Genomic DNA, 24,900 nt, shown 5'->3' with positions numbered 1-24,900 from the left:
CCCTGTTAGTGAGCATTTCTCCTTTGTCAAGATAATCCATCCACCTGACAGGTGTAGCAAATCAAGAAGCTGATTAAACTGCATGATCATTACACCGGTGCACCAATAAAAGGCCACTCTAAAATGTGCAGTTCTGTCACACAACACAATGCCACAGGTGTCTCAAGTTTTGAGGGAGAGTGCAATTGGCATGCTGCCTGCAGGAATGTCCACCAGAGCTGTTGCCATGCTGCCTGCAGGAATGTCCACCAGAGCTGTTGCCATGCTGCCTGCAGGAATGTCCACCAGAGCTGTTGCCATGCTGCCTGCAGGAATGTCCACCAGAGCTGTTGACATGATGACTGCAGGAATGTCCACCAGAGCTGTTGCCATGCTGCCTGCAGGAATGTCCACCAGAGCTGTTGGCATGCTGCCTGCAGGAATGTCCACCAGAGCTGTTGACATGATGACTGCAGGAATGTCCACCAGAGCTGTTGACATGATGACTGCAGGAATGTCCACCAGAGCTGTTGGCATGCTGCCTGCAGGAATGTCCACCAGAGCTGTTGGCATGCTGCCTGCAGGAATGTCCACCAGAGCTGTTGCCATGCTGCCTGCAGGAATGTCCACCAGAGCTGTTGACATGATGACTGCAGGAATGTCCACCAGAGCTGTTGCCATGCTGCCTGCAGGAATGTCCACCAGAGCTGTTGACATGATGACTGCAGGAATGTCCACCAGAGCTGTTGACATGATGACTGCAGGAATGTCCACCAGAGCTGTTGGCATGCTGCCTGCAGGAATGTCCACCAGAGCTGTTGGCATGCTGCCTGCAGGAATGTCCACCAGAGCTGTTGGCATGCTGCCTGCAGGAATGTCCACCAGAGCTGTTGGCATGCTGCCTGCAGGAATGTCCACCAGAGCTGTTGCCATGCTGCCTGCAGGAATGTCCACCAGAGCTGTTGACATGATGACTGCAGGAATGTCCACCAGAGCTGTTGCCATGCTGCCTGCAGGAATGTCCACCAGAGCTGTTGCCATGCTGCCTGCAGGAATGTCCACCAGAGCTGTTGACATGATGACTGCAGGAATGTCCACCAGAGCTGTTGCCATGCTGCCTGCAGGAATGTCCACCAGAGCTGTTGCCATGCTGCCTGCAGGAATGTCCACCAGAGCTGTTGCCATGCTGCCTGCAGGAATGTCCACCAGAGCTGTTGCCATGATGACTGCAGGAATGTCCACCAGAGCTGTTGACATGATGACTGCAGGAATGTCCACCAGAGCTGTTGCCATGCTGCCTGCAGGAATGTCCACCAGAGCTGTTGACATGATGACTGCAGGAATGTCCACCAGAGCTGTTGCCATGCTGCCTGCAGGAATGTCCACCAGAGCTGTTGGCATGCTGCCTGCAGGAATGTCCACCAGAGCTGTTGACATGATGACTGCAGGAATGTCCACCAGAGCTGTTGCCATGCTGCCTGCAGGAATGTCCATCAGAGCTGTTGCCATGCTGCCTGCAGGAATGTCCACCAGAGCTGTTGCCATGCTGCCTGCAGGAATGTCCACCAGAGCTGTTGACATGATGACTGCAGGAATGTCCACCAGAGCTGTTGCCATGCTGCCTGCAGGAATGTCCACCAGAGCTGTTGCCATGCTGCCTGCAGGAATGTCCACCAGAGCTGTTGACATGATGACTGCAGGAATGTCCACCAGAGCTGTTGACATGATGACTGCAGGAATGTCCACCAGAGCTGTTGCCATGCGGCCTGCAGGAATGTCCACCAGAGCTGTTGCCATGCTGCCTGCAGGAATGTCCACCAGAGCTGTTGCCATGCTACCTGCAGGAATGTCCACCAGAGCTGTTGGCATGCTGCCTGCAGGAATGTCCACCAGAGCTGTTGCCAGAGAATGGAATGTTATTTTCTCCAGCATAAGCCACCTCCAATGTTATTTTCTCCAGCATAAGCCACCTCCAATGTTATTTTCTCCAGCATAAGCCACCTCCAATGTTATTTTCTCCAGCATAAGCCACCTCCAATGTTATTTTCTCCAGCATAAGCCGACTCCCAATGTTATTTAGAGAATTTGGCCGTACGTCCAACCGGCCTCACAACTACAGACACGTCCGGCTTCTTCACCTGCGGGATCGTCTGAGACCAGCCCCCCTGACAGCTGATGAAACTGTGGGTTTGCACAACCGAAGAATTTCTGCACAAACTGTCAGAAACCGTCTCAGGGAAGCTCATCTAAATCCTGGTTCAACTGTACCGGTCAGATGGCAGACAGTGTTTATGGCGTTGTGTGGGCGAGCGGGTTGCTAATTTCAACGTTGTGAACAGAGTGCCCCATGGTAGCGGTGGGGTTATGGAATGGGCAGGCATAAGCTAAGGACAACAAACACATTTGCTTTTTATCAATGACAATTTGAATGCAAAGAGATACCGTAACGAGATCCCGAGGCCCATTGTCATGCCATTTATCCGCCGCCATCACCTCATGTTTCAGCATGATAATGTCCCAAGGATCTGTACAGAAAATGTCCCAGTTCTTCCATGGCCTGCATGCTCACTAGACCCGTTGACCGTGTTTGGGATGCAATGGATCGACGTGTAAGACAGCGTGTTCCAGTTCCTGCTAATATCCAGCAACTTCACACAGCCATTGAAGAGGAGTGGGACAACATTCCACAGGCCACAATCAACAGCCTGATCAATTTTATGTGAAGGAGATGTGTCGAGGTGCATGAGACAAATGGGGGTCACACCAGATACTGACTGGTGTTCTGATCCACGCCCCTACATTTTGTTACTAAGGTTTCTGTGACCAACAGACTCATATCTGTATTCCCAGTCATGTGAAATCCATAGATTAGGGCCAAATGAATTTATTTTAATTGACTGATTTCCTTATATGAACTGTAACTCTTTTAAAAATGGTTGCATGTTGTGTTTTATATTTTTGTTCAGTGTAGCATAAACTAACCCTAATAATTTTTGGGATGGTAAAAACTAAAAACCAGATGTAAAGTATGTAGAAAATATAATGGAACAATATATCTTTTTTATTAAGATCATCCTTGAGAAGTAACAATCACCACCAGACGGGAGAATCTACAATTCCAAAAATGCCACGGCATGGGGCCCCCATTGATGTTTGTTATACTGTTTGAGTCACTCAGATAGCATAAGCCTGTGGTCGGCAACCTTTTCTGAGTCAAGATCACTTTCGCAGTCAAAAAGCAAGCAGAGATTTACCACTCAGATAAAAAAAATATACTAATAACAATTAAAAACCTGACTTAAAAAATGTAAGCCTATGCAACATGAATAAACTTTTTTTTTTGTCACAGCATATTGGCTTTGTGCTTGGCCTGCTAATATTGTTCTGCTAAGACCATATTATATTTCACAATGAGCTTTGATAACAGAATATATCAGTTGGTGTATCACTTGCGATGCACAGCTTTGCATAAATTGAAATTAATTCGCAAGCCTATCGATACACTTGGCTACTAATTATTTGCAGCTGCGGTGCAAGAAGAGGTAGTGAGAGGGGAGTGTTATGCTTTGTGAAAGTGTTGACAGTGCTGAATAAAAACAAATAACTCACTCATAAATACAGCAGCTCTATGCTTTTTTTCTTTGGCAGTTTCTCTCTGGTCATAGTTTAAAAGTTGTGAAATCTCGTGCAGGCTAGTATCCAACTGTGGGTTCTTGGAAGCTATAGGCATGGTGATTGGAGCCATCCGATTGGCCAGCGCAGTAGGCGCACTTGATTTAACTACAGCTCTCCTGGTCCGCCGGGTAGGTGGAGTTTGTCCCTTCAAACAAATGAAATGGTTAAAAATGGGAACACTTTGCCTACCCGGCGCAGGGCTTCTGAATCAAGTGCACCTTCCGGGCGAAAGTGCAAAGTCAAATAAAAAATCAAGGAGACTTTATAGTTTGCTTTTCTACAGACATTTTGGTGATCGACTAGGAGTGCCTAGAAGATGCACCAGTCGATCTCGACCGGTTGGTGACCACTGGGAAAAGCCATGGCAAAATGTGTAGAATTGCAGGAAATTTTATTTTAAAACCCCAACATTTTGTCTCTTCAGCCAAGACGGCTTCTAAAACCGTGCCATTGGTCAGGTCCACTACCATGGGGCGTGACCAGTGGCACTCTATTGTGATACTCGTATTGATGCTGTAATAAGGTTCTAGTCAGTACAAGCAAGAACCTCCCTAAAAACTGACTGCAGAGGGCATGTTTTGTCTGCTGACAAGATGGTCTGGTCTGGTTTCACTGACCATATAGGCTTGTGTTTTCTCCCATGAGGAAAATAGGCTACTTAACAAGATACCTTGCCTGTTAGAAATGGGCTGCTTCCACACACAGATGTATATTGGCATGTGGAAATAGAGCATGTGAGTGCTTAGTTATTCAGTTTCCACAGCACCTCTGTTGATGCCAGCGAAATATCTCCACTTGCTTGAGCTAAACTGTACTAACCATCCAAGTGTCGTTTCTCATTTCCTGCCTTGTGTCTTCACCGGGCTCGGCCCAGCCGTCTCTCTCCCAGCTGTCTACACCTTAGCCGCCAGGCTAGACGTGAATGAGAGCTTTCATGGGCCATGAATGCAGCAGTTGTCTCCAAGCCAGGAACCCCCCCCAGCTACGGTAATCTGTCCTAAAAAGGGCACTTAAGGAATTAAATTGTAACTCATGGTGCCTCCGTCATTTATTTGCAAACACTGCAAGATTGTGATAAGGTGTCTGTCATACATTAGTTTGAAACAGTAGTTCTGTACAGTCGTTGATGAAGCATTTAGTTGAACAGGCTTCTTTTGAATCGCCTGTTCCTGCAGCTGTGAAAGGCTAGCCCAAGGGTCTCTTGTACAATATGCTTGAAATTACTAATCACACACTCCTATTACCACCTGGCTGTGTTTGCACTCTGGTAAACAAATATTGCAGGTGCCACAGGCCACATCAAAGCTTACTGTATTTAAATAAATAAAAAATACCACTTCATATTTTTATTTTTTTCCAGCAGCAACCTAGATCTCCTCCCTGTCGTACTCCATTGATTTTGCAATCCAGCGCTACTGAAGCAGAACCATACAAGGCTTCTAACTCTCAGGCTCTCTATTACCCCTCAGCCTAGGCTTGTGCTCGAGAGGCTAACCCGCTCAGGGATGAAGAGCTGCGGAGTATGATGGATGTATGAGCTGCCTGGAGAAGGGATCATATTCTCCCCTGTTTTTATTATCCCATAAGATCGTATGAGACACCATAACACACGACAAACTGTCATATTCACGGATTTCCCGCCGAAGACGAATGATGATTGGAAATGGGCAATTCTAATCTAGCGTGAAATTGTTTTAGTAAATATTTCTATCTCGGGTGGCGTTCTAGAATATGTATTCAGAACAATGAGCATCGGCTTAGTTGTTGTAGTGTTTAAGACTGTGTTGCCAGTTCCACCATAGATCATAATTAGCTGGAAATGGCGAGGGGGGAACCAACGGAAATGGTGACTGAATGGAAGCACACTGTGTGGCCAGAGTGATTCATCAATACAGAGCGGGTCTTTGTCCACTAATTAAATGACCTCAGACTCGACCATTAGCTTAAGTGTGTGTGTGTGTGGCGCCCTCTGCTTGGACACAGTGGGGTTTTAGCTAAGCTTGTTCAACACAATGGACTACAATAAACTGTACCTCCCTTTTAATTTTTGGCACTGAACACAATGCCCTGAACTAGTGGCTTGGGGCCTGTTTAAGTTCAGCTCATTATGTTTTAGGGCTAGGGAGTGCTGATTCTGATTCAGTTGTTACAGACTGTGACTACTGTCTCCAATGTTAGGACGCTCTGTGGGAATACGCTACGGTCTAGGCCTAGAGATCTGGGCTTCACATAAGGCTGCGTTTAGACTGGCAGCCCAATTTTTGGGATCATTTTCGGAGCTGATCTGTTTGATCAAAATACCAATTGGTGAAAAAAAATCTGAATTTGGCTGGCTGTCTAAACGCAGCCTTAGCATCTGAGTGGGAGTGCTGATCTAGGAACAGGTCTCCAACTGTCCATAAAATCTAATTCATTATGATCTAAAAGGTGAAACCGATCCTAGATCAACACTCGTACTGATATGAAAATGATAACTGCTCTTTTATGGCTTTGTGCTTTAGGTGACGTGTGGATAGATGTCTCTCCTAGCTATACATTCTGGGTGTTACTTATGACCATATTTACCATAGACTGCCACCTGTCACAGCCCAGTATCGTGGCTAGCACCAGTTGCTAGCACGGTTGGTTAGCGCTAGCTTTGATCAGTGGGACATTAGCAGCTGCCTGGGAGGGTGTAAAAAGGGGGGGGGGGTATGGTGTGGTGTATGTGGGGATGGCAAAGGGGGTTTGGGGGTTGGGAGTGTAGTGTGATCACAGATGACACCTTATTCTCTGTACCAGCTGCCAGCACGGCTAGGCATGACCTGGCATGGCATGGCATTCCCATAAGTATTCGATGCTGGAGTGTTGATCTGTTCCAGCACAGATCTGAGCCAATGTCACCACTAGTCAATCTGAGACTGATTTAGACCTGGGATAGGAAAGCCAAACGGAAATGGCTCAGGCCTACAGCGTTGTCTGTTTATTCACAGTTAGTCACATACATTTCTATCTGATACAGCTACTGTAAGGTCAGCAGGTAGCCTAGTGTTTAAGAGCTTTGGGCCAGTAACCTAAAAGTCGCTGGTTCGAATCCCCAAGTCGTTTAGGTGAAAAATCTGTCAATGTGGCCTTGAGCAAGGCACTTAACCCAAATTGCCCCTGTAAGTTGCTAAATGACTCAAATTTAAATGATATATAGAGAGGACATGGTTCTCTATTCCCATTCCCAGAAAGAGGAGAGTAATTTAGGCCATGCATACTCAGACACATCTGTTAAGTTACACAGAGGTGAGATATAACAGGGACAGACTCCAAGCTGTGGTGTGATACAAAGGACTCCACCTCCAAAAACTACAAGAAAGTGGAGTCCGACACCCACCATCTCCGATTTGTTCTGAAATATTTTCTGTAGTTAGAAACATAAGATTAGCATTCCTGAAATGTTATTTTCATGAAAGATTATTTGAACACTGAGGAACTAAGCTAATTGATTGCAACCAATTTGACCATGAGCTCTAGACAATGGGCTTCAGCTCCTACCCATTTGAGTGACTGCTAGCAAGATGCAGACACTATAGCAAGAGAGGGAACAATGATGTGGTTGGGGACCACTTTTGGCTCGTGAGCTCTACTTTTAAAACGACTGGCTAAAAAGTATTCAAAAGTACCGGTGAATCTGTTTAACAGTGAGTAAGACATGAGGGATCTAAATGAATGGTCAAACCCCACACCGAGCGCACCCCAAAGGCCAGTACACAGTGTCACTTCACTCTGTTTAACAGTGAGTAAGACATGAGGGATCTAAATGAATGGTCAAACCCCACACCGAGCGCACCCCAAAGGCCAGTACACAGTGTCACTTCACTCTGTTTAACAGTGAGTAAGACATGAGGGATCTAAATGAATGGTCAAACCCCACACCGAGCGCACCCCAAAGGCCAGTACACAGTGTCACTTCACTCTGTTTAACAGTGAGTAAGACATGAGGGATCTAAATGAATGGTCAAACCCCACACCGAGCGCACCCCAAAGGCCAGTACACAGTGTCACTTCACTCTGTTTGACAGGTATAAAGAAGCTTTGGAGTATTATTCATACAATGTAATGTAATCTCAGGCAATTTGGTGATCGTTCATTTTTTTCTGTTCTTTATATTATGTTCAGAAGTCTGGTAAAAGGATAGTTTGCCTAAGTTACAAGTGCACCCCATTTTATAGATATAAAGTGGCCTATTTACAGTATATACCCAAGATATGTCGGGTTTATTTGCCACTGTGTGGTATTGGCGTAGTTGAGCCTGAGACAATGGAAGCGGTAAGACCACTGTTAGCACACTGTTGCTAACAGAATATAGGTCCTCATGTGGGTGAACTATCCCTTTAACTCCTCTTCCTCCTCTTCCTCTGTACAGAGCGGGCCATCGCGAGGCACGAGGTGCGTGAGATCGAGCAGCGGCACACACAGGATGGCCTACGGGAGCGGGAGGCCCCCTCGGTGGCCGACAGCGAGGACGTGGTGGTTATCTACAACCGCGTGCCCAAGACGGCCAGTACCTCCTTCACCAACATCGCCTACGACCTGTGTGGCAAGAACCACTACCACGTGTTGCACATCAACACCACCAAGAACAACCCGGTCATGTCCATGCAGGACCAGGTGAGAGGGTGAGGCCAGAGGCAAATCTCAATGGTCAATGGCACTCGTAGCTGATTAGAGAAAATGTTGCACACAGTGGAGGCTGGTGGGTGGAGAAATTGTAGGACAGGCTCATTGAAATGGCTGGAATGGAATGAATATAAAGATATCAAACAATGGGTTTCTTCCATTCCAGCCATTAAAATGAGCCAGTTTTAATGTCACACCAGCCGTCACTGATCGCACACTAATGTGGCAATGTTTGACCTCTGTGGAAGAGGGCGAGAGACGGAGAGACAGGGAGAGATAGCGAGTGGGAGGGGGGAAAGTGGGAGGGTGATATTGAAGAAGGGATTGCATTGGCACATATCATGTATCAATTGTCTTGTCTATCTGCTCAGGTGCGGTTTGTGAAAAACGTGACAGAGTGGAGGGAGATGAAGCCGGCGTTCTACCACGGTCACGTTTCTTTCCTGGACTTTACAAAGTGAGTGCCCCCTCTCCACTGCAGAACACATCTTACCAGATGGACTTTTGCTGCTGTCTCCCCCTTGTGGTCTTATAGAGTACTACATTAATACAACATTAGAGTGCAACATTCAGAACAGATAGAATGCAACTCTCTATAGAAGGGATATGTCTTTAAATCATGTGAAAATGAACCTGTCATGGCAGGTTGAAGCTTTACATCTGCAACACTGTCCTATTGGACAGGGCCCAGATTCACATCTGCAACACTGTCCTATTGGACAGGGCCCAGATTCACATCTGCAACACTGTCCTATTGGACAGGGCCCAGATTCACATCTGCAACACTGTCCTATTGGACAGGGCCCAGATTCACATCTGCAACACTGTCCTATTGGACAGGGCCCAGATTCACATCTGCAACACTGTCCTATTGGACAGGGCCCAGATTCACATCTGCAACACTGCCCTATTGGACAGGGCCCAGATTCACATCTTGATATAATGTCATTAAAGGATCTCTCTAGGTTAAATCAAATGTACTGTATTCTTATCTCTCTCTTTTGATCCAGGTCCTATTGAACAGGGCCCAGATTCACATCTTGTTTATTCATAGATCACCTTCGATTTAATGACACATGATCTTTGTGATATGCATAACGTGCTGGTGGCGTATCGTAACGTGTGGCTGGCGCATCGTAATGTGTGGCTGGCGCATCGTAACGTGTGGCTGGCGCATCGTAACGTGTGGCTGGCGCATCGTAACGTGTGGCTGGCGCATCGTAACGTGTGGCTGGCGCATCGTAACGTGTGGCTGGCGCATCGTAACGTGTGGCTGGCGCATCGTAATGTGTGGCTGGCGCATCGTAACGTGTGGCTGGCGTATCGTAACGTGTGGCTGGCGTATCGTAACGTGTGGCTGGCGCATCGTAACGTGTGGCTGGCGTATCGTAACGTGTGGCTGGCGTATCGTAACGTGTGGCTGGCGTATCGTAACGTGTGGCTGGCGCATCGTAACGTGTGGCTGGCGCATCGTAACGTGCTGGTGGTGCATCGTAACGTGCTGGTGGTGCATCGTAACGTGTGGCTGGCGCATCATCGTAACGTGTGGCTGGCGCATCGTAACATGCGGGTGGCATTTCATTATACCATCTATTCTTACACTCGCTCTCTGTTTTGACACAGGTTTGGAGTAAAGAAGAAGCCCATCTACATCAATGTGATCCGCGACCCCATCGAGCGCCTGGTGTCCTACTACTACTTCCTGCGTTTTGGGGACGACTACCGGCCCGGCCTGCGGCGCCGGAAACAGGGGGATAAGAAGGTCAGTCTGCAATCCTCCTGATTATTTTGTACCAACTAGTGTATTAGTGATTAAAACTGTAAAATATTGTTAAAATTATGCCTACGCTAAAGCTACAATCTGGGAGAGAGAAAAAATCCCGCAAACTATTATTATATATACAATGTATTTGAACAGTAAAACAAGCTTCCATAGGCAATTCTGTCTTTGATTGTCATGGATGTGTTTCAGACCTTTGATGAGTGTGTGTCGGCGGGAGGCTCAGACTGCGCCCCGGAAAAGCTGTGGCTGCAGATCCCCTTCTTCTGTGGTCACTACTCTGAGTGCTGGTATGTACCCCTCCTTACATTTCATCCACAACATGCATTCTTAACCTATAACCCCATTACACACTTCTTAATGGGCTGATATATGAACAGTAGTATATGAACACCAAACATGAACCCCTTTAAAATATAACTTACATGCTATATTGCATGTCTTTCTTTTCTAGAGGCGTTTATTAGCTTTTTCTCTCTTGTGATATGTATCATTCTCTTCTCTCTAGCTCATCTGTTGAGAATGCGAGACTAGCCTATTTTGCTCGATCTAAACAACATCTGATGTACAGGTGATGAAAAAATAACTTTATAAATGCATTTAATTGATAACATGATTGATTGACATCTCTTGTAGGAACGTGGGCAGTCACTGGGCCCTGGAGCAGGCCAAGTATAACCTGGTCAATGAGTACCTGCTGGTGGGGGTGACAGAGGAACTGGAGGACTTTGTTATGATGCTGGAGGCGGCGCTGCCACGCTTCTTCAGGGGTGCCACAGAGCTCTACAGAACAGGTACTGTACCAGAGACGCCACCATGCCTCTTGAGATATTTACATTACATTTAAGTCATTTAGCAGACGCTCTTATCCAGAGCGACTTACAAATTGGTGCGTTCACCTTAAGACATCCAGTGGAACAGCCACTTTACAATAGTGCATCTAAATATTTTAAGGGGGGGGTGAGAAGGATTACTTTATCCTATCCTAGGTATTCCTGAAAGAGGTGGGGTTTCAGGTGTCTCCGGAAGGTGGTGATTGACTCCGCTGTCCTGGCGTCGTGAGGGAGTTTGTTCCACCATTGGGGGGCCAGAGCAGCGAACAGTTTTGACTGGGCTGCGCGGGAACTGTACTTCCTCAGTGGTAGGGAGGCGAGCAGGCCAGAGGTGGATGAACGCAGTGCCCTTGTTTGGGTGTAGGGCCTGATCAGAGCCTGGAGGTACTGAGGTGCCGTTCCCCTCACAGCTCCGTAGGCAAGCACCATGGTCTTGTAGCGGATGCGAGCTTCAACTGGAAGCCAGTGGAGAGAGCGGAGGAGCGGGGTGACGTGAGAGAACTTGGGAAGGTTGAACACCAGACGGGCTGCGGCGTTCTGGATGAGTTGTAGGGGTTTAATGGCACAGGCAGGGAGCCCAGCCAACAGCGAGTTGCAGTAATCCAGACGGGAGATGACAAGTGCCTGGATTAGGACCTGCGCTGCTTCCTGTGTGAGGCAGGGTCGTACTCTGCGGATGTTGTAGAGCATGAACCTACAAGAACGGGCCACCGCCTTGATGTTAGTTGAGAACGACAGGGTGTTGTCCAGGATCACGCCAAGGTTCTTAGCGCTCTGGGAGGAGGACACAATGGAGTTGTCAACCGTGATGGCGAGATCATGGAATGGGCAGTCCTTCCCGGGAGGAAGAGCAGCTCCGTCTTGCCGAGGTTCAGCTTGAGGTGGTGATCCGTCATCCACACTGATATGTCTGCCAGACATGCAGAGATGCGATTCGCCACCTGGTCATCAGAAGGGGGAAAGGAGAAGATTAATTGTGTGTCGTCTGCATAGCAATGATAGGAGAGACCATGTGAGGTTATGACAGAGCCAAGTGACTTGGTGTATAGCGAGAATAGGAGAGGGCCTAGAACAGAGCCCTGGGGACGCCAGTGGTGAGAGCGCGTGGTGAGGAGACAGATTCTCGCCACGCCACCTGGTAGGAGCGACCTGTCAGGTAGGACGCAATCAAGCGTGGGCCGCGCCGGAGATGCCCAACTCGGAGAGGGTGGAGAGGAGGATCTGATGGTTCACAGTATCGAAGGCAGCCGATAGGTCTAGAAGGATGAGAGCAGAGGAGAGAGAGTTAGCTTTAGCAGTGCGGACGGCCTCCGTGATACAGAGAAAAGCAGTCTCAGTTGAATGACTAGTCTTGAAACCTGACTGATTTGGATCAAGAAGGTCATTCTGAGAGAGATAGCGGGAGAGCTGGCCAAGGACGGCACGTTCAAGAGTTTTGGAGAGAAAAGAAAGAAGGGATACTGGTCTGTAGTTGTTGACATCTGAGGGATCGAGTGTAGGTTTTTTCAGAAGGGGTGCAACTCTCGCTCTCTTGAAGACAGAAGGGACGTAGCCAGCGGTCAGGGATGAGTTGATGAGCGAGGTGAGGTAAGGGAGAAGGTCTCCGGAAATGGTCTGGAGAAGAGAGGAGGGAATAGGGTCAAGCGGGCAGGTTGTTGGGCGGCCGGCCGTCACAAGACGCGAGATTTCATCTGGAGAGAGAGGGAGAAAGAGGTCAGAGCACAGGGTAGGGCAGTGTGAGCAGAACCAGCGGTGTCGTTTGACTTAGCAAACGAGGATCGGATGTCGTCGACCTTCTTTTCAAAATGGTTGACGAAGTCATCTGCAGAGAGGGAGGAGGGGGGGGGGGAGGAGGATTCAGGAGGGAGGAGAAGGTGGCAAAGAGCTTCCTAGGGTTAGAGGCAGATGCTTGGAATTTAGAGTGGTAGAAAGTGGCTTTAGCAGCAGAGACAGAAGAGGAAAATGTAGAGAGGAGGGAGTGAAAGGATGCCAGGTCCGCAGGGAGGCGAGTTTTCCTCCATTTCCGCTCGGCTGCCCGGAGCCCTGTTCTGTGAGCTCGCAATGAGTCGTCGAGCCACGGAGCGGGAGGGGAGGACCGAGCCGGCCTGGAGGATAGGGGACATAGAGAATCAAGGGATGCAGAAAGGGAGGAGAGGAGGGTTGAGGAGGCAGAATCAGGAGATAGGTTGGAGAAGGTTTGAGCATGACCTTTGACATTGACTTTATTCATTACTTTGTCAACTAAGCAGAAATTGATTTCTTTGTTTTCTGTCTTTTTAAAGCTTTTTAAAGAAAAGTTAGTGTCAGCATACTCAAATAGATTAATATGTATTTTGAGTCTTTGTAAATCGTATGTGGAATGATTACGTACCTATTTCTGAACGTGCACTTAACTGTACCTTTGCACATGAGAGGTGATTTGCTGTGCAAACAAAACAACATTTTCTCTTGTTATTCCCCTGAGCAATTCTCACCTTTTTAACAGCTCTAAAAATAAATATGCAAGTGCCTCTACATTTATTACATTAGATCTTTTTTTTTAATATACCATTTTTAACTAAACAAAAATCCAAGGGCCACCTGGATTGGTAGTGATGCCATATGCCCCTTCCCCCACAGGGAAGAAATCCCATCTGAGGAAGACGAGTGAGAAGAAGCCGCCGACCAAGGAGTCCATCGCCAAGCTGCAGCAGTCGGCCATCTGGAAGATGGAGAACGAGTTCTACGAGTTTGCCCTGGAGCAGTTCCAGTTTGTCCGGGCTCACGCCGTCCGGGAGAAGGACGGGGAACTCTACCTCCTGGCCCAGAACTTCTTCTACGAGAAGATCTACCCCAAAACAAACTAACTAATGCACATGGAAGATGGACCCTTCATCTAGGCTTCATCCCGTAGTCACATACACTGGACAGAGGAGAAGAGGAAGACTAATATAATCAGTGGGTCTGTGGAACTGTCTGTGTTGGACGTTAGTCAGCAGTTTCTGAATGTCGCCCACTTAACTAACTGACTCCTCCTCCTCGTCTCCATAGTAGCCGACAGAACTAGGAAGTGGCCTCTTCCTGGTGCGAGATCATGCCAATAGGTCATGTTCCCACCAGCATCCCAGGTCCAGGACTCCCTTTATACTTCCAGGTGAAAGGTCACAGGAGTGGTATGCCCGACGGACACATGACAGGAGACGAGTCTACTTGGCAGCTGCCCATGTTCTCTTTCTTCTGATCACATGATTTATATTTTCCGTCCAGGGGGAGGGGTTTTATTGGCCGTGTTCTGTTTGGTTTCGTTTTTGTGGTTTATTCTACTTTACTATCATCGTCTATGGGAACATTGTTGACCCAGTTTTATACGTTAAGAGGGTGTAATTTTTTATGTTGTAACCCTCCCACTAATAACTTAAAAGTTGACTACTATGTTATCTTGGAGTTTACCTATATGAACTGCAGACATTTTTCCAAAATCTAAATCCTGTGACCTCTATAGACTTGAGTGACGGATGCACCCTGTTCACGACTGTGGTACTACTATTCAGTGTTTGATACTATACTATACTTATTTAGTTGTTTTCTGACTCTTTCACCCGGTTGGAATATTGCTAGGAGGAATGTGAAGTATTTGCACATGATTTAATTAAACTGTGGAAGAAGACAGACAACCGACCATTTAGCTGCTGTACATAATACTAATTTCAATCTGGATCAAACAGTTATTCTATATCAAGAGGACTTACTATTAATACCTTATTTCAGCTCTGGTATAACACATTTAGTTAATGAGACATTTATAGATTTTTCTCTCGACTTTTGTTATTTTCTCTATATTGGCAAGAGACCATTTAATTTTTGTGCTTTTACTGTCATAACCCAAAGATCTCCCAAAACTGTTGTTTTACTGCTTTAAACTCATGAACTTGCTGAATTTCTTGACATGATATTTGATGACTGAATTTAGATGCTATTTTGCTATTCCCCTTAGGATCATAACTTGCAACCCATTTTCATTAAATGTGTGGTTATTATGTAAGACTATAACCTAACCTAACCCATGCGTGCACTGCTAACTGCTGACACTGCTAATGCCAATTTCGGTGAATCTATTGATGGCCTGCTAACACAGACACTGATCAGATCATCTCTGTGACTCAGCCCATCAACAGTGACTGCAGTGCTGGAGCATTAGAACAGCCCAGCAACAGTGACTGCAGTACTGGAGCACTAGAACAGCCCAGCAACAGTGACTGCAGTGCTGGAGCACTAGAACAGCCCAGCAACAGTGACTGCAGTGCTGGAGCCAGCAGCAACAGTGACTGCAGTGCTGGAGCACTAGAACAGCCCAGCAACAGTGACTGCAGTGCTGGAGCACTAGAACAGCCCAGCAACAGTGACTGCAGTGCCGGAGCACTAGAACAGCCCAGCAACAGTGACTGCAGTGCCGGAGCACTAGAACAGCCCAGCAACAGTGACTGCAGTGCTGGAGCACTAGAACAGCCCAGCAACAGTGACTGCAGTGCTGGAGCACTAGAACAGCCCAGCAACAGTGACTGCAGTGCTGGAGCACTAGAACAGCCCAGCAACAGTGACTGCAGTGCTGGAGCACTAGAACAGCCCAGCAACAGTGACTGCAGTGCTGGAGCACTAGAACAGCCCAGCAACAGTGACTGCAGTGCTGGAGCACTAGAACAGCCCAGCAACAGTGACTGCAGTGCTGGAGCACTAGAACAGCCTACAACAGTGGTTTGATTTGATTTGAAGAAGTTACTTTCCCAACTAATCAGGCCTCATCCCAGACGTTGAGGCAGCAGAAGTACTAAAAGCAAAGGGATTTTGTTCACAGGGGACTGTAAAAGAGAGGTCGACTCCCCGAGGTGAGTTGTAATGTTGGCATGGTAGGCAGGCAGTAAAAACCAAACATTGAGATCATGTCAGACACATTGCTTGTGTTCTCATGTCATTAAAGAGGCACTTCACCATGTGACATCAGGAGTCATCTTCTTTTCTTTCTTTTTTTACTACAGAACGCTGTTACTGGGTGCTAGAGGTCATGAATATTTGAGGTTCAAAGGTAGTGAAGCGTCCCTTTTTAAGGTCTGTTAAACAGAAAGTATTGTAGTTTTTGTTACATGGCATATTGTATATTCCTCCCTAGACACCCCAAAACATTCTCTCCCTCTCTCTGTTACAGATTTATCTGCTGGAATGTCAACCACACAATGTTTTTGTTATTCTGTCGTTCTCATGTTTTTATTGTTTATATATATATATATATATATATATATATATCACACACACATTTAAAAACTGAAATGCCCATGACTGAGTGCTTTTAATGTCATTCTTCATTAGTACATTGATCGATGAAAATGTTAAAGGCTGCTGTTCTTGCTGCATACTGTAGAGGGAGCTCATTCGCTATCGTTTCTTCACTCTGCCTGGAGTGAAGACATCTACGAGAGACATTATCCAGTCCATGGTGATGTGGTATGTGTGATGGAAACAGCAAATTAACACTTGGATACTGTAAGTTTAAAGAAATGAATCAGGCTAGGTGCTTCCCCAACCCCCCCCAGCTATTCAAAATAGCTTTAGCCTCAAATCAAATCTTTGTTCCATAGGTTGAGGTCATGACTGCACCACTGCAACACTTGTATTGTTAGTGTAGACCAGATCCAACCCTCCCTATACCATCGCTGGCAACTGCCAATGGTGTTATGAGGTATGCATGCAATTGTGTATGTACAGTGCTGTGAAAAAAGTATGTCTTTGATATATTTGGACATATAGATAGTTCATGTTAATTTCAAACCATTGACAAATAGAGTTAACCTAATTGAACATTTTAACAGTGACAAATAACACTTTGCAATTCAAATAAACAGAAATCCAATTTTCTGTGTGTGGAAAAAGTTAGTACACCCCTTCATGTATCATCCCATCAAATGGTTAAAATTAGAACCCAGTGCACCAAAACAGGTGCAAATGATTAGAACCCCATCAGAGTAACTTGGAGGGTACATAAAGAGCAGAAACGTGGTCTGGGTTGGTCTTAACCATACAGGTATGTGATAGACTTGCCTAATTAAATACATAAATAAATAGGCCAAGATCAAAAGAGCTCTCTCCTAAGCCCCCCTGAAGAAAGATGGTTGATGACTAGAGTCTGGGAGGAGTTACAAAGCCTGTTCCAAGCAATTTGAAGTCAATCATTCCACCTTCCGACAGATCATCTACAAATGGAGAAAATTCCAGACCACTGGCAATCTATCCAGGACAGGCCGTCCCACCAAATTCAGCCCAAGAGCCGACCAAAAGATGCTCAAAGAAGTCTCTAAGAACCCCAGGGCAACATCAAGGGATCTACAGGCATCTTGCAACAATCAATGTCGAAGTGCATGAGTCAACTGTCAGAAAGAGACTGCACAAACTTGGCCTACATGGGAGGTCAGGAAGGAAGAAGCCTCGGCTTTCAAAAAAATGATAGAAATGGACGACTGAAGTTTACCAGACAGCACCTGGGTGAAGAACAAGACTACTGGAACAATGTGCTCTGGACAGACAAGTCAATGGTGGAGTTGTTTGGGCGCAATGCCAGGCGTCATGTTTGGCGAAAACAAAACACTGCCTTTGAACAGAAGAACCTTATACCAACCATAAAGCATGGTGGAGGGGGCATTATGGTTTAGGGCTGCTATGCTGCTTCAGGGTCTGGCCAACTTGCCATCATTGAGTCACCCATCAATTCACATTGTACCAGAGAATACTTGAGGAGAATGTGAGGCCATCTGTCAAAAGGCTGAAGCTGAACCGAAAATGTATCTTGCAATAGGACAATTGATCCAAAACACTCCAGCAAATCCTTAATTGAATGGCTCAAAAATAAGAAATGGAGGGTTATGGAATGGCCGAATCAAAGCCCAGATCTCAATCCTATTGAAATGCTGTGGGGGGACTAGAAGCGGTCTGTAATGCAATAAATCCCTCAAACATCACACAGTTAAAGCAATTCTGTAAGGAACAGTGACCAAAAATTCCTCCCAGTCGATGGAAGAGGCTGATAGACAGTTACAAGAAATGCCTACATGACGCTATTTCATGCTAGGGGTGTACTTGTTTTTTTCTGCACAAGGAAATTGCATTTCTGTTGATTTTTGTTGAATAGATGATTGCAAATATATTTGTTCAGTGTTGTTATGTTAAAGTAGGTTACCTTTATTTGTCAATAGTGTTGCAATGAAGATCAAATATCTATATGTCAAAATACGTAAAAAATAAATAAAATCAAATGAAATCCATGGTTGAAATCCATAATCGAGACACAGGGGTTTTCAAACTAGGAAAAATAATGGCTCCAACCCAGGGCTGCTGGTGCACACTGTTGAAACCATATAATTAATCATGTTTCTATGGTTGAAGCAGCGTGCCACAAAACTCTACCCAGCCTGGCCCAGGGTTCCACTAAACTCTACCCAGCCTGGCCCAGCGTGCCACTAAACTCTACCCAGCCTGGGCCAGGGTTCCACTAAACTCTACCCAGCCTGGCCCAGCGTGCCACTAAACTCTACCCAGCCTGGGCCAGGGTTCCACTAAACTCTACCCAGCCTGGCCCAGCGTGCCACTAAACTCTACCCAGCCTGGCCCAGGGTTCCACTAAACTCTACCCAGCCTGGCCCAGGGTTCCACTAAACTCTACCCAGCCTGGCCCAGGGTTCCACTAAACTCTACCCAGCCTGGCCCAGGGTTCCACTAAACTCTACCCAGACTGGCCCAGCGTGCCACTAAACTCTACCCAGCCTGGCCCAAGGTTCCACTAAACTCTACCCAGCCTGGCCCAGGGTTCCACTAAACTCTACCCAGCCTGGCCCAAGGTTCCTCTAAACTCTACCCAGCCTGGCCCAGGGTTCCACTAAACTCTAACCAGCCTGGCCCAAGGTTCCACTAAACTCTACCCAGCCTGGCCCAGCGTGCCACTAAACTCTACCCAGCCTGGCCCAGTGTGCCACTAAACTCTACCCAGCCTGGCCGAGCGTGCCACTAAACTCTACCCAGCCAGGCTCAGGTAATCTTATGCTAGTCATCAGTTACTGAACCAATCTCCCAGTAATCCCATCGTTAGGTCGCCTACAACAGATTCCTGGATTTGCCAATGTGACACAATAAAAAGGGTTGCCCTACCCTCTGTCTAAGCCACAATTAAGCCGGATGGAATTCTTGTAGAACCCCCTTTTCTTTCGTAAAAGGTTCTTTGATGGTTCTTCGTAGGGTGGAAAGGTTCTGCCTGGAACCTTTTACGGTTCTAGTTAACATCTTTATTTCTAAGAGTTATTTGTCTTTTTTTCCCATAACTGTCTCAACAGGTAATGCCCTGGGGTGTATTAATTCCACCAATTCTGTTTCACCATGGAACATTTTGCAACTGTTTGGAGTTCTCTTGGACAAATTCAGGTAAACCCCTCCCCGTCTTGTTCTGCTTGCTTCAGTTTAAGAAATGTTTTGCAACAGAATCAGCAGAATGGAAACACCCCTGTTGAGTGCCATTATGCTTTCTCCCTTTGTGCAACTTCCCAGACTGATCTGGGGCCTGCTTCATGAGATTAAATAGTGTGCTCTCTCTTGTCATTTGTGAAATGACCAAATTGATCCAGGACCTGTAATGAAGGCTCTAGTCTACAGTGTCATCTATGAGACTGAGAGAGGTCTGATGTAACTTCAACTTTTCAATGTGCAAGTTAGTTCAGGTAATTTGTACATGTAGGTAGGGGTGACGTGACTATGCATAGATAATAAACAGCGAGTAGCAGCAGTTTACTAAATAAATGGAGGGGGAGGGGGGGGGGGGTCAATGTAATAGTCCGGTGGCCATTTGATGAATTGTTCAGTCTTATGGCTTGGGGGTAGAAGCTGTTAAGGAGCCTTTTGGTCCTATTCTTGGTCCTCTGGCACCGCTTGCCGTGCGGTAGCAGAGAAAACAGTCTATGACTTGGTTGACTGGAGTCTCTAACAATTTTATGGGCTTTCCTCTGACACCACCTATTATATAGGTCCTGGATGGCAGGAATCTTGGCCGCACTACCCTCTGTAGCGCCTTACGGTCAGATGCTGAGCAGTTGCCATAGCGGGGATGACCAGGCGGTGATGCAACCGGTCAGGATGCTCTCGATGGTGCAGCTGAATAACTTTTTGAGGATCTGGGGACCCATGCCAAATAAAAGTATTTGGTTTTAAATATACTTAAGTTTCAAAAGTAAATGTAATAGCTAAAATATAAAAGTAAAAGTATAAATCAACTCAGATTCCTTATATTAAGCAACCAAGCACGAACGATTTCCTTGTATTTTTTAAATTTACTTATAGCCAGGGGCACACTTCAACAGTCAGACATAATTTAGAAACAAAGAATTTGTGTTTAGTGAGTGCCAGGACAGAGGCAGTAGGGATGACCAGGGATGTTCTCATGATAAGTGCGTGAATTAGACAATTTCCCTGACCTGCTAAGCATTCAAAATATAACAAGTAATTTTGGGTGTCAGGGAAAATGTAAGGAGTAAAAAGTACATCATTTTCTTTAGGAATGTAGTGGAGTAAAAGTAAAAGTAGTTAAAAATATAAATAGTAAAATACAGATACACCAAAAAACTACTTAAGGAAGTACTTTAAAGTATTTCTACTTAAATCATTTATACCACTAAGTTTCAACTATAGGATAACCTGGAACAAGTAGTATCCAGCTCATAATCTTCATCATTTTAGTGCACTTCTAGAATTACCACACGCTAATATATTGTGTAAACATGATTTCTAACAGGAGAGTGCGATGCTCGTGCGTGTGAGAAGTTTATGATCACGTGAGAGAGTGTGAATAGAATCTGGCTGAGAGAATGGGCTCTGGGTTGAGTTGGTGCATAGCTCCTATGGGCGGACGCTGATGTGTTTCCACACAAACCACAGCCTTTCGCTCCCAAAGTGAAAGCAGTGGGACATTTATTTATTTTGCTGCTTCATATATGTGGACTACAGAACAACTTTTCTTCCCTCAGCGAGAAAAGACGCAAGGACTCAAGGAAAGCCATGGAAAGTCAAGTATTTCCAATATGACCTATGGTTTGGTCACTGAATAGGTTATTTTTGACGCACGAGAGGGAAACTTAAAACAAGGCTGTTTTTGGAGTTCCACCTCCCCTGTCTCCGTACAGATTGATTCAAAGTCAAAAGCCAAGATGGCCGCCGATTCCGTGCAGGTATGAAAAGTTGACAACTGTTGCAATACATGCGTAAAGTTATTGTAAAGTGCGCTTTCCAAGTTGGTAAATAACTTTATTCTATATACCATTTGCAGTGGATTCAAATATTTTGAGGTTAATATTTTTCTTAGCTATTTTGTCCCCCTCTTCAGAAGGATTGGGAATTATAGATTGAGGCCTGGAAAACAATTATCAAAATATCAAAAGTTTTGTGTAATTTTGCAATTGAGCGCCCACCAGCTGAACTGAATTAATCGGTTGTATATTTTAATGACACAAAAATCAATTGAATATCGACTGATAGTAAAATGTTCAGCGTTTTGGAAGAAAAATAGCTTAGTTTCGAACGCATGGAAAAACATTTTCCATTTTAAGGTCCTTTGTAAACAGTGACCCAGTCAAGTGGGCGCGTGTTAAAGCCCAAATGTGTTTATTAAAAGAAAAACATGTTTTACTAGGCTATAATACTTGTACTAAGTTAGTTGAAAATGTTCCAAGACATGCAAGTATAATAATTTTCAATTCCAAAAGGTTGAGTATTCCCTGATACATGATTGAGTTTGAAAATGGCAACTGTAATGATATTACATTTTGAAACTTCACATCATGTGAAGTTTTTTCCTTAACCTCAACCGCAACAAATGACTCCGAAAAAAGGTTTGGTCACTGCTGACTCTGGGGTGACGTCAGCTGTCAAATCTGGTCATTTTTATATTGGGGAGAGAAAAAAGGCTATCGAACAACAATGTAGCGTGGACGCATAATTATGTGATCTGACCATAACTTTGTATCATGCAGAACATGTAGCTACATTTTTTTTCTCTCTCAAACTTCTGTATTCGAGGACACTAACCTGTGAACATATTGCCTTTGTTTGCAGTTTCAGTGATTAGATTAGAGGTAGGTCACTCTCTGGAACCTTATTTGTACACACTCAGCCTCACTCATGAATTCAGACTTGTCTTTTTGCAGACATCGTTTCACAAGACTCTTGTGTTTGTTGGGTGATCGCTGAGATTGTTTGGACAGTGAGTGGAAGACTATATCTGGTATTTGTCAAATTGATTATGTTGCTGTTGACGACTAGACAAAGGACTAGTGCATGTATAGGAGTGACGAAGTGGTGTTATTGCCCATAACCTTTTGGTCATCGGTAGTTTGTGTCTTGTGTTGTAATTCTGCAAAGAAAAACAGGCAAAACATACTGTTCCTAGGTATCACTGCCCTTGGCCTGTGATGTAAGAGTGACACGTCCAGTTGAACTGACCAGGGCTGTAATTATACTGAACAAAAATACAAACGCAACATGCAACAATTTCAAAGAATTGAATGAGTTACAGTTCATAAAAGGAAATCAGTCAATTTAAATCAATTCATTCGGCTCTAATCTATGGATTTGACAACTGGGCAGGGGTGCAGCAATGGATGTGCCTGGGAGGGCATAGGCCCACCCACTTGGGAGACAGGTTCAGTCAATCAGAATGAGTTTTTCTTAGACAGAATACTGCTTACCACCTACCCCCTGCCACCTCAGACAATCCCGCAGGTGAAGAAGCCGGATGTTGAGTTCCTGGGCTTGCATGGTTACATGTGGCCTGCTGTTGTAAGGCCAGTTGGATGTACTGCCAAATTCTCTAAAATGCTTATGGTAGAGAAATAAACATTACATTCTCAGGCAACAGCTCTGGTGGACATTTCTGCAGTCAGCATATCAACTGCACACTCCCTTAATTTGAGACATCTGTGGCATTGTGTTGTGAAAAACTTCACATTTTAGAGTGTCCTTATATTGTCCCGAACACAAGGTACACCTGTGTAGTGATCACAATGTTTTATCAGCTTCTTGATTTGCCACACTTGTCATGCTCACTAACAGGGATGTAAACACATTTCTGCACAAATTGAGAGAAATAAGCTTTTGTGCATGTGGAACATTTCTGTGATCTTTTATTTCAGCTCATGAAACATGGGAACAACACTTTACATGTTGCTTTTATATTTTTGTTCGATGTATACCTGTCATCGATGTAATTTACAGGTGTTGCAGTCTTTTAAATGCATTTGTCTGGCTTGGAGGTGATTGTGTTCACGCTTATGTGCCATTTCTGGTATAAATGCAGCTACCAAACCAAATGTAATAAATCTGGTTTGGGGTAGGAATTGGTGATGTTTTAGGTTCAATTGTTGTTTAGGTTTAAGTTGGGCTTTTAAAAAAAGCAGGTACCATTGCGCTCTACCTTAAACCTAAATAGTCTAGGTTTTTAAAGTCAGTCTTTTAGCATAAGTTAATGTTCGCCCGTCTGACTTTTCCATTGTCCCTCGAATTGAGCTTTGTTGGAGATTGAGCTTAAGGCTATTTAGTCTGCTTAAAGTGGAAGTTCATGCCCTAATATTTACTTTGGTTGGATTCTTTTAGGTGCATGAGAAATAGGTTAAACTAAGTTAAGGAATAAGGACACAAGCTTTTATCATTTGCGTTGATTCAAACTTATATGCAAGCCTGTCCAAGTTCAATGTTCTCCTCAGTCAGTTAGATTGTCATAGCTATGTTGTTGCTTAGAGTTGAAAATAAGGGTGGTCCATGGCTTTGGATCGTATTCACACTGGTAGTCAAACACAGCTACAGAAACCAATTGGGTTGAACTGTCTTTTTACTTCTTCCAGCAGTTGTGATGTCCATTTTACCTGTGAGTCATACAGGGAGGCGGAGCCTCTCTCCCTCTGGACTGAGACGCAGGCCTAATTGGCCAACACATACTTCCTCTGTAAAGGTTTAGCCACTAGTCACCCAGAACAGGGAACCACCGTGCAGTCTAATCTCAAATACACACTAAGCATAGGTGTCAATAAGAGTATAGCAGTTAGGGAGAAATAAACGTAGGCAACTTTGACTCAAATACAACAGCTCCAAAGCGCCGTATATTATTCCGTTGGTTGAAACGTGGCGCTTGCTTTACCGAAGTAGTGGATTAGATTATTTCATTGGCCAAATACTGATTCATTAACTGTACTAAAATATGTATACAGTGTTGGGAAACGTTTTTACGTTACAAACTATTTCCAAGGCTCCCAATCTCAACCTTAGAAGTATTAATTTACATGTAGCTGTACACAACTGATCCTCCTCTTACTCCCATACACGTCACTCCACAGGGGAGGCCATTGGAACTCTGGCGTTTTTTAAATGTTTTTTTTTAACCAAAGTTTATTTTTAAGACTCCACTCGCTCCCCGGAGTGAGATTAGGTCCCTTTCTCGTCTCATGTGACCTCACCGAGCGAGAGGCTAACAGGATTTGGCTGCCCCTTCCTCAGACGGTTTAGGCCAAACTCTGTTTTTAGAAAAAGGGAGAACTTTTTGTTTTTGTTGTGAGAGGAAGAACAAAGCAGAAGTTAAAAACATACGTGGGCGGGCATCTGAAGCAGATACAATGGAGACGAGGTTGATGGAAATTGATGATGTGATGGTAAGGAACATAGATTTGTGTAGCCAGTAGCCACTGTAGCAATTGTAAAACATCCATGTTTGGATTAGGGTACAGTGTTTGCTGAATGCAACAAGGGCTGAATGCAACATGGGGTGTAGTTAGGCGTAACATGTTCTGGTGTTGTGGGCTCATTGTGCCTTGTCTATGAATGGAGCAGTAGGCTAAACTCAGTTCAAGTGCCTTAAGCTTTTAATGGTTTCATTATGTCGGGGAGCTTACTTTTATTTTCGGCTACAATTTGAAATAAATATTATACACAAGTTCTAAC

At 45.2% G+C, this 24,900-nt stretch overlaps 3 protein-coding genes across 5 annotated transcripts in view; all 3 read left to right on the top strand.

The window, feature by feature from the left end:
* The window catches only part of LOC115103287 (heparan sulfate 2-O-sulfotransferase 1), a 28,347-nt gene extending 13,394 nt beyond the window's left edge, over positions 1–14,953 (top strand). The window contains exons 1-7 of one of the 2 annotated variants that reach the window (XM_029624135.2): positions 4,509–4,641; positions 8,048–8,292; positions 8,673–8,758; positions 9,925–10,063; positions 10,274–10,371; positions 10,718–10,875; positions 13,534–14,953. In XM_029624135.2, the coding sequence (XP_029479995.1) occupies positions 4,596–4,641; positions 8,048–8,292; positions 8,673–8,758; positions 9,925–10,063; positions 10,274–10,371; positions 10,718–10,875; positions 13,534–13,760 (999 nt within the window). In that variant the 5' untranslated portion in view covers positions 4,509–4,595 and the 3' untranslated portion in view covers positions 13,761–14,953. Of the gene's footprint in view, positions 1–4,508; positions 4,642–8,047; positions 8,293–8,672; positions 8,759–9,924; positions 10,064–10,273; positions 10,372–10,717; positions 10,876–13,533 lie in introns of those variants that run through there. The other variant, XM_029624134.2, reaches the window with a different exon arrangement.
* On the top strand, positions 13,988–15,651 carry LOC135563117 (variant surface antigen E-like). The gene is made up of 2 exons (XM_065006090.1): positions 13,988–14,066; positions 15,029–15,651. The coding sequence occupies exons 1-2, from the start codon at positions 13,988–13,990 to the stop codon at positions 15,649–15,651; spliced, it is 702 nt and encodes a 233-aa protein (XP_064862162.1).
* Positions 15,652–20,758: 5,107 nt separating this feature from the next.
* LOC115103286 (serine/threonine-protein kinase N2-like) overlaps positions 20,759–24,900 on the top strand; it is a 41,569-nt gene continuing 37,427 nt past the window's right edge. The window contains exon 1 of one of the 2 annotated variants that reach the window (XM_029624133.2): positions 20,759–21,143. In XM_029624133.2, coding sequence (XP_029479993.1) covers positions 21,123–21,143 — 21 coding nt within the window. In that variant the 5' untranslated portion in view covers positions 20,759–21,122. Of the gene's footprint in view, positions 21,144–24,355; positions 24,612–24,900 lie in introns of those variants that run through there. The other variant, XM_029624132.2, reaches the window with a different exon arrangement.

This window comes from Oncorhynchus nerka, linkage group LG20 (genome assembly GCF_034236695.1).
Source record: "Oncorhynchus nerka isolate Pitt River linkage group LG20, Oner_Uvic_2.0, whole genome shotgun sequence".
NCBI lineage: Eukaryota > Metazoa > Chordata > Actinopteri > Salmoniformes > Salmonidae > Oncorhynchus > Oncorhynchus nerka.
Note: the sequence above shows the minus strand (reverse complement) of the source record. Positions and strands in the feature narration are given on the sequence as shown.

Bases quoted from the DNA above. Each gene is read 5' to 3' on its own strand.
- LOC135563117 (XM_065006090.1), top strand. From the start codon at position 13,988: ATGCCAATAGGTCATGTTCCCACCAGCATCCCAGGTCCAGGACTCCCT. The intron at 14,067-15,028 runs GTATGCCCGACG...CTGCTAACACAG, and splicing joins GGTGAAAGGTCACAGGAGTG to ACACTGATCAGATCATCTCT.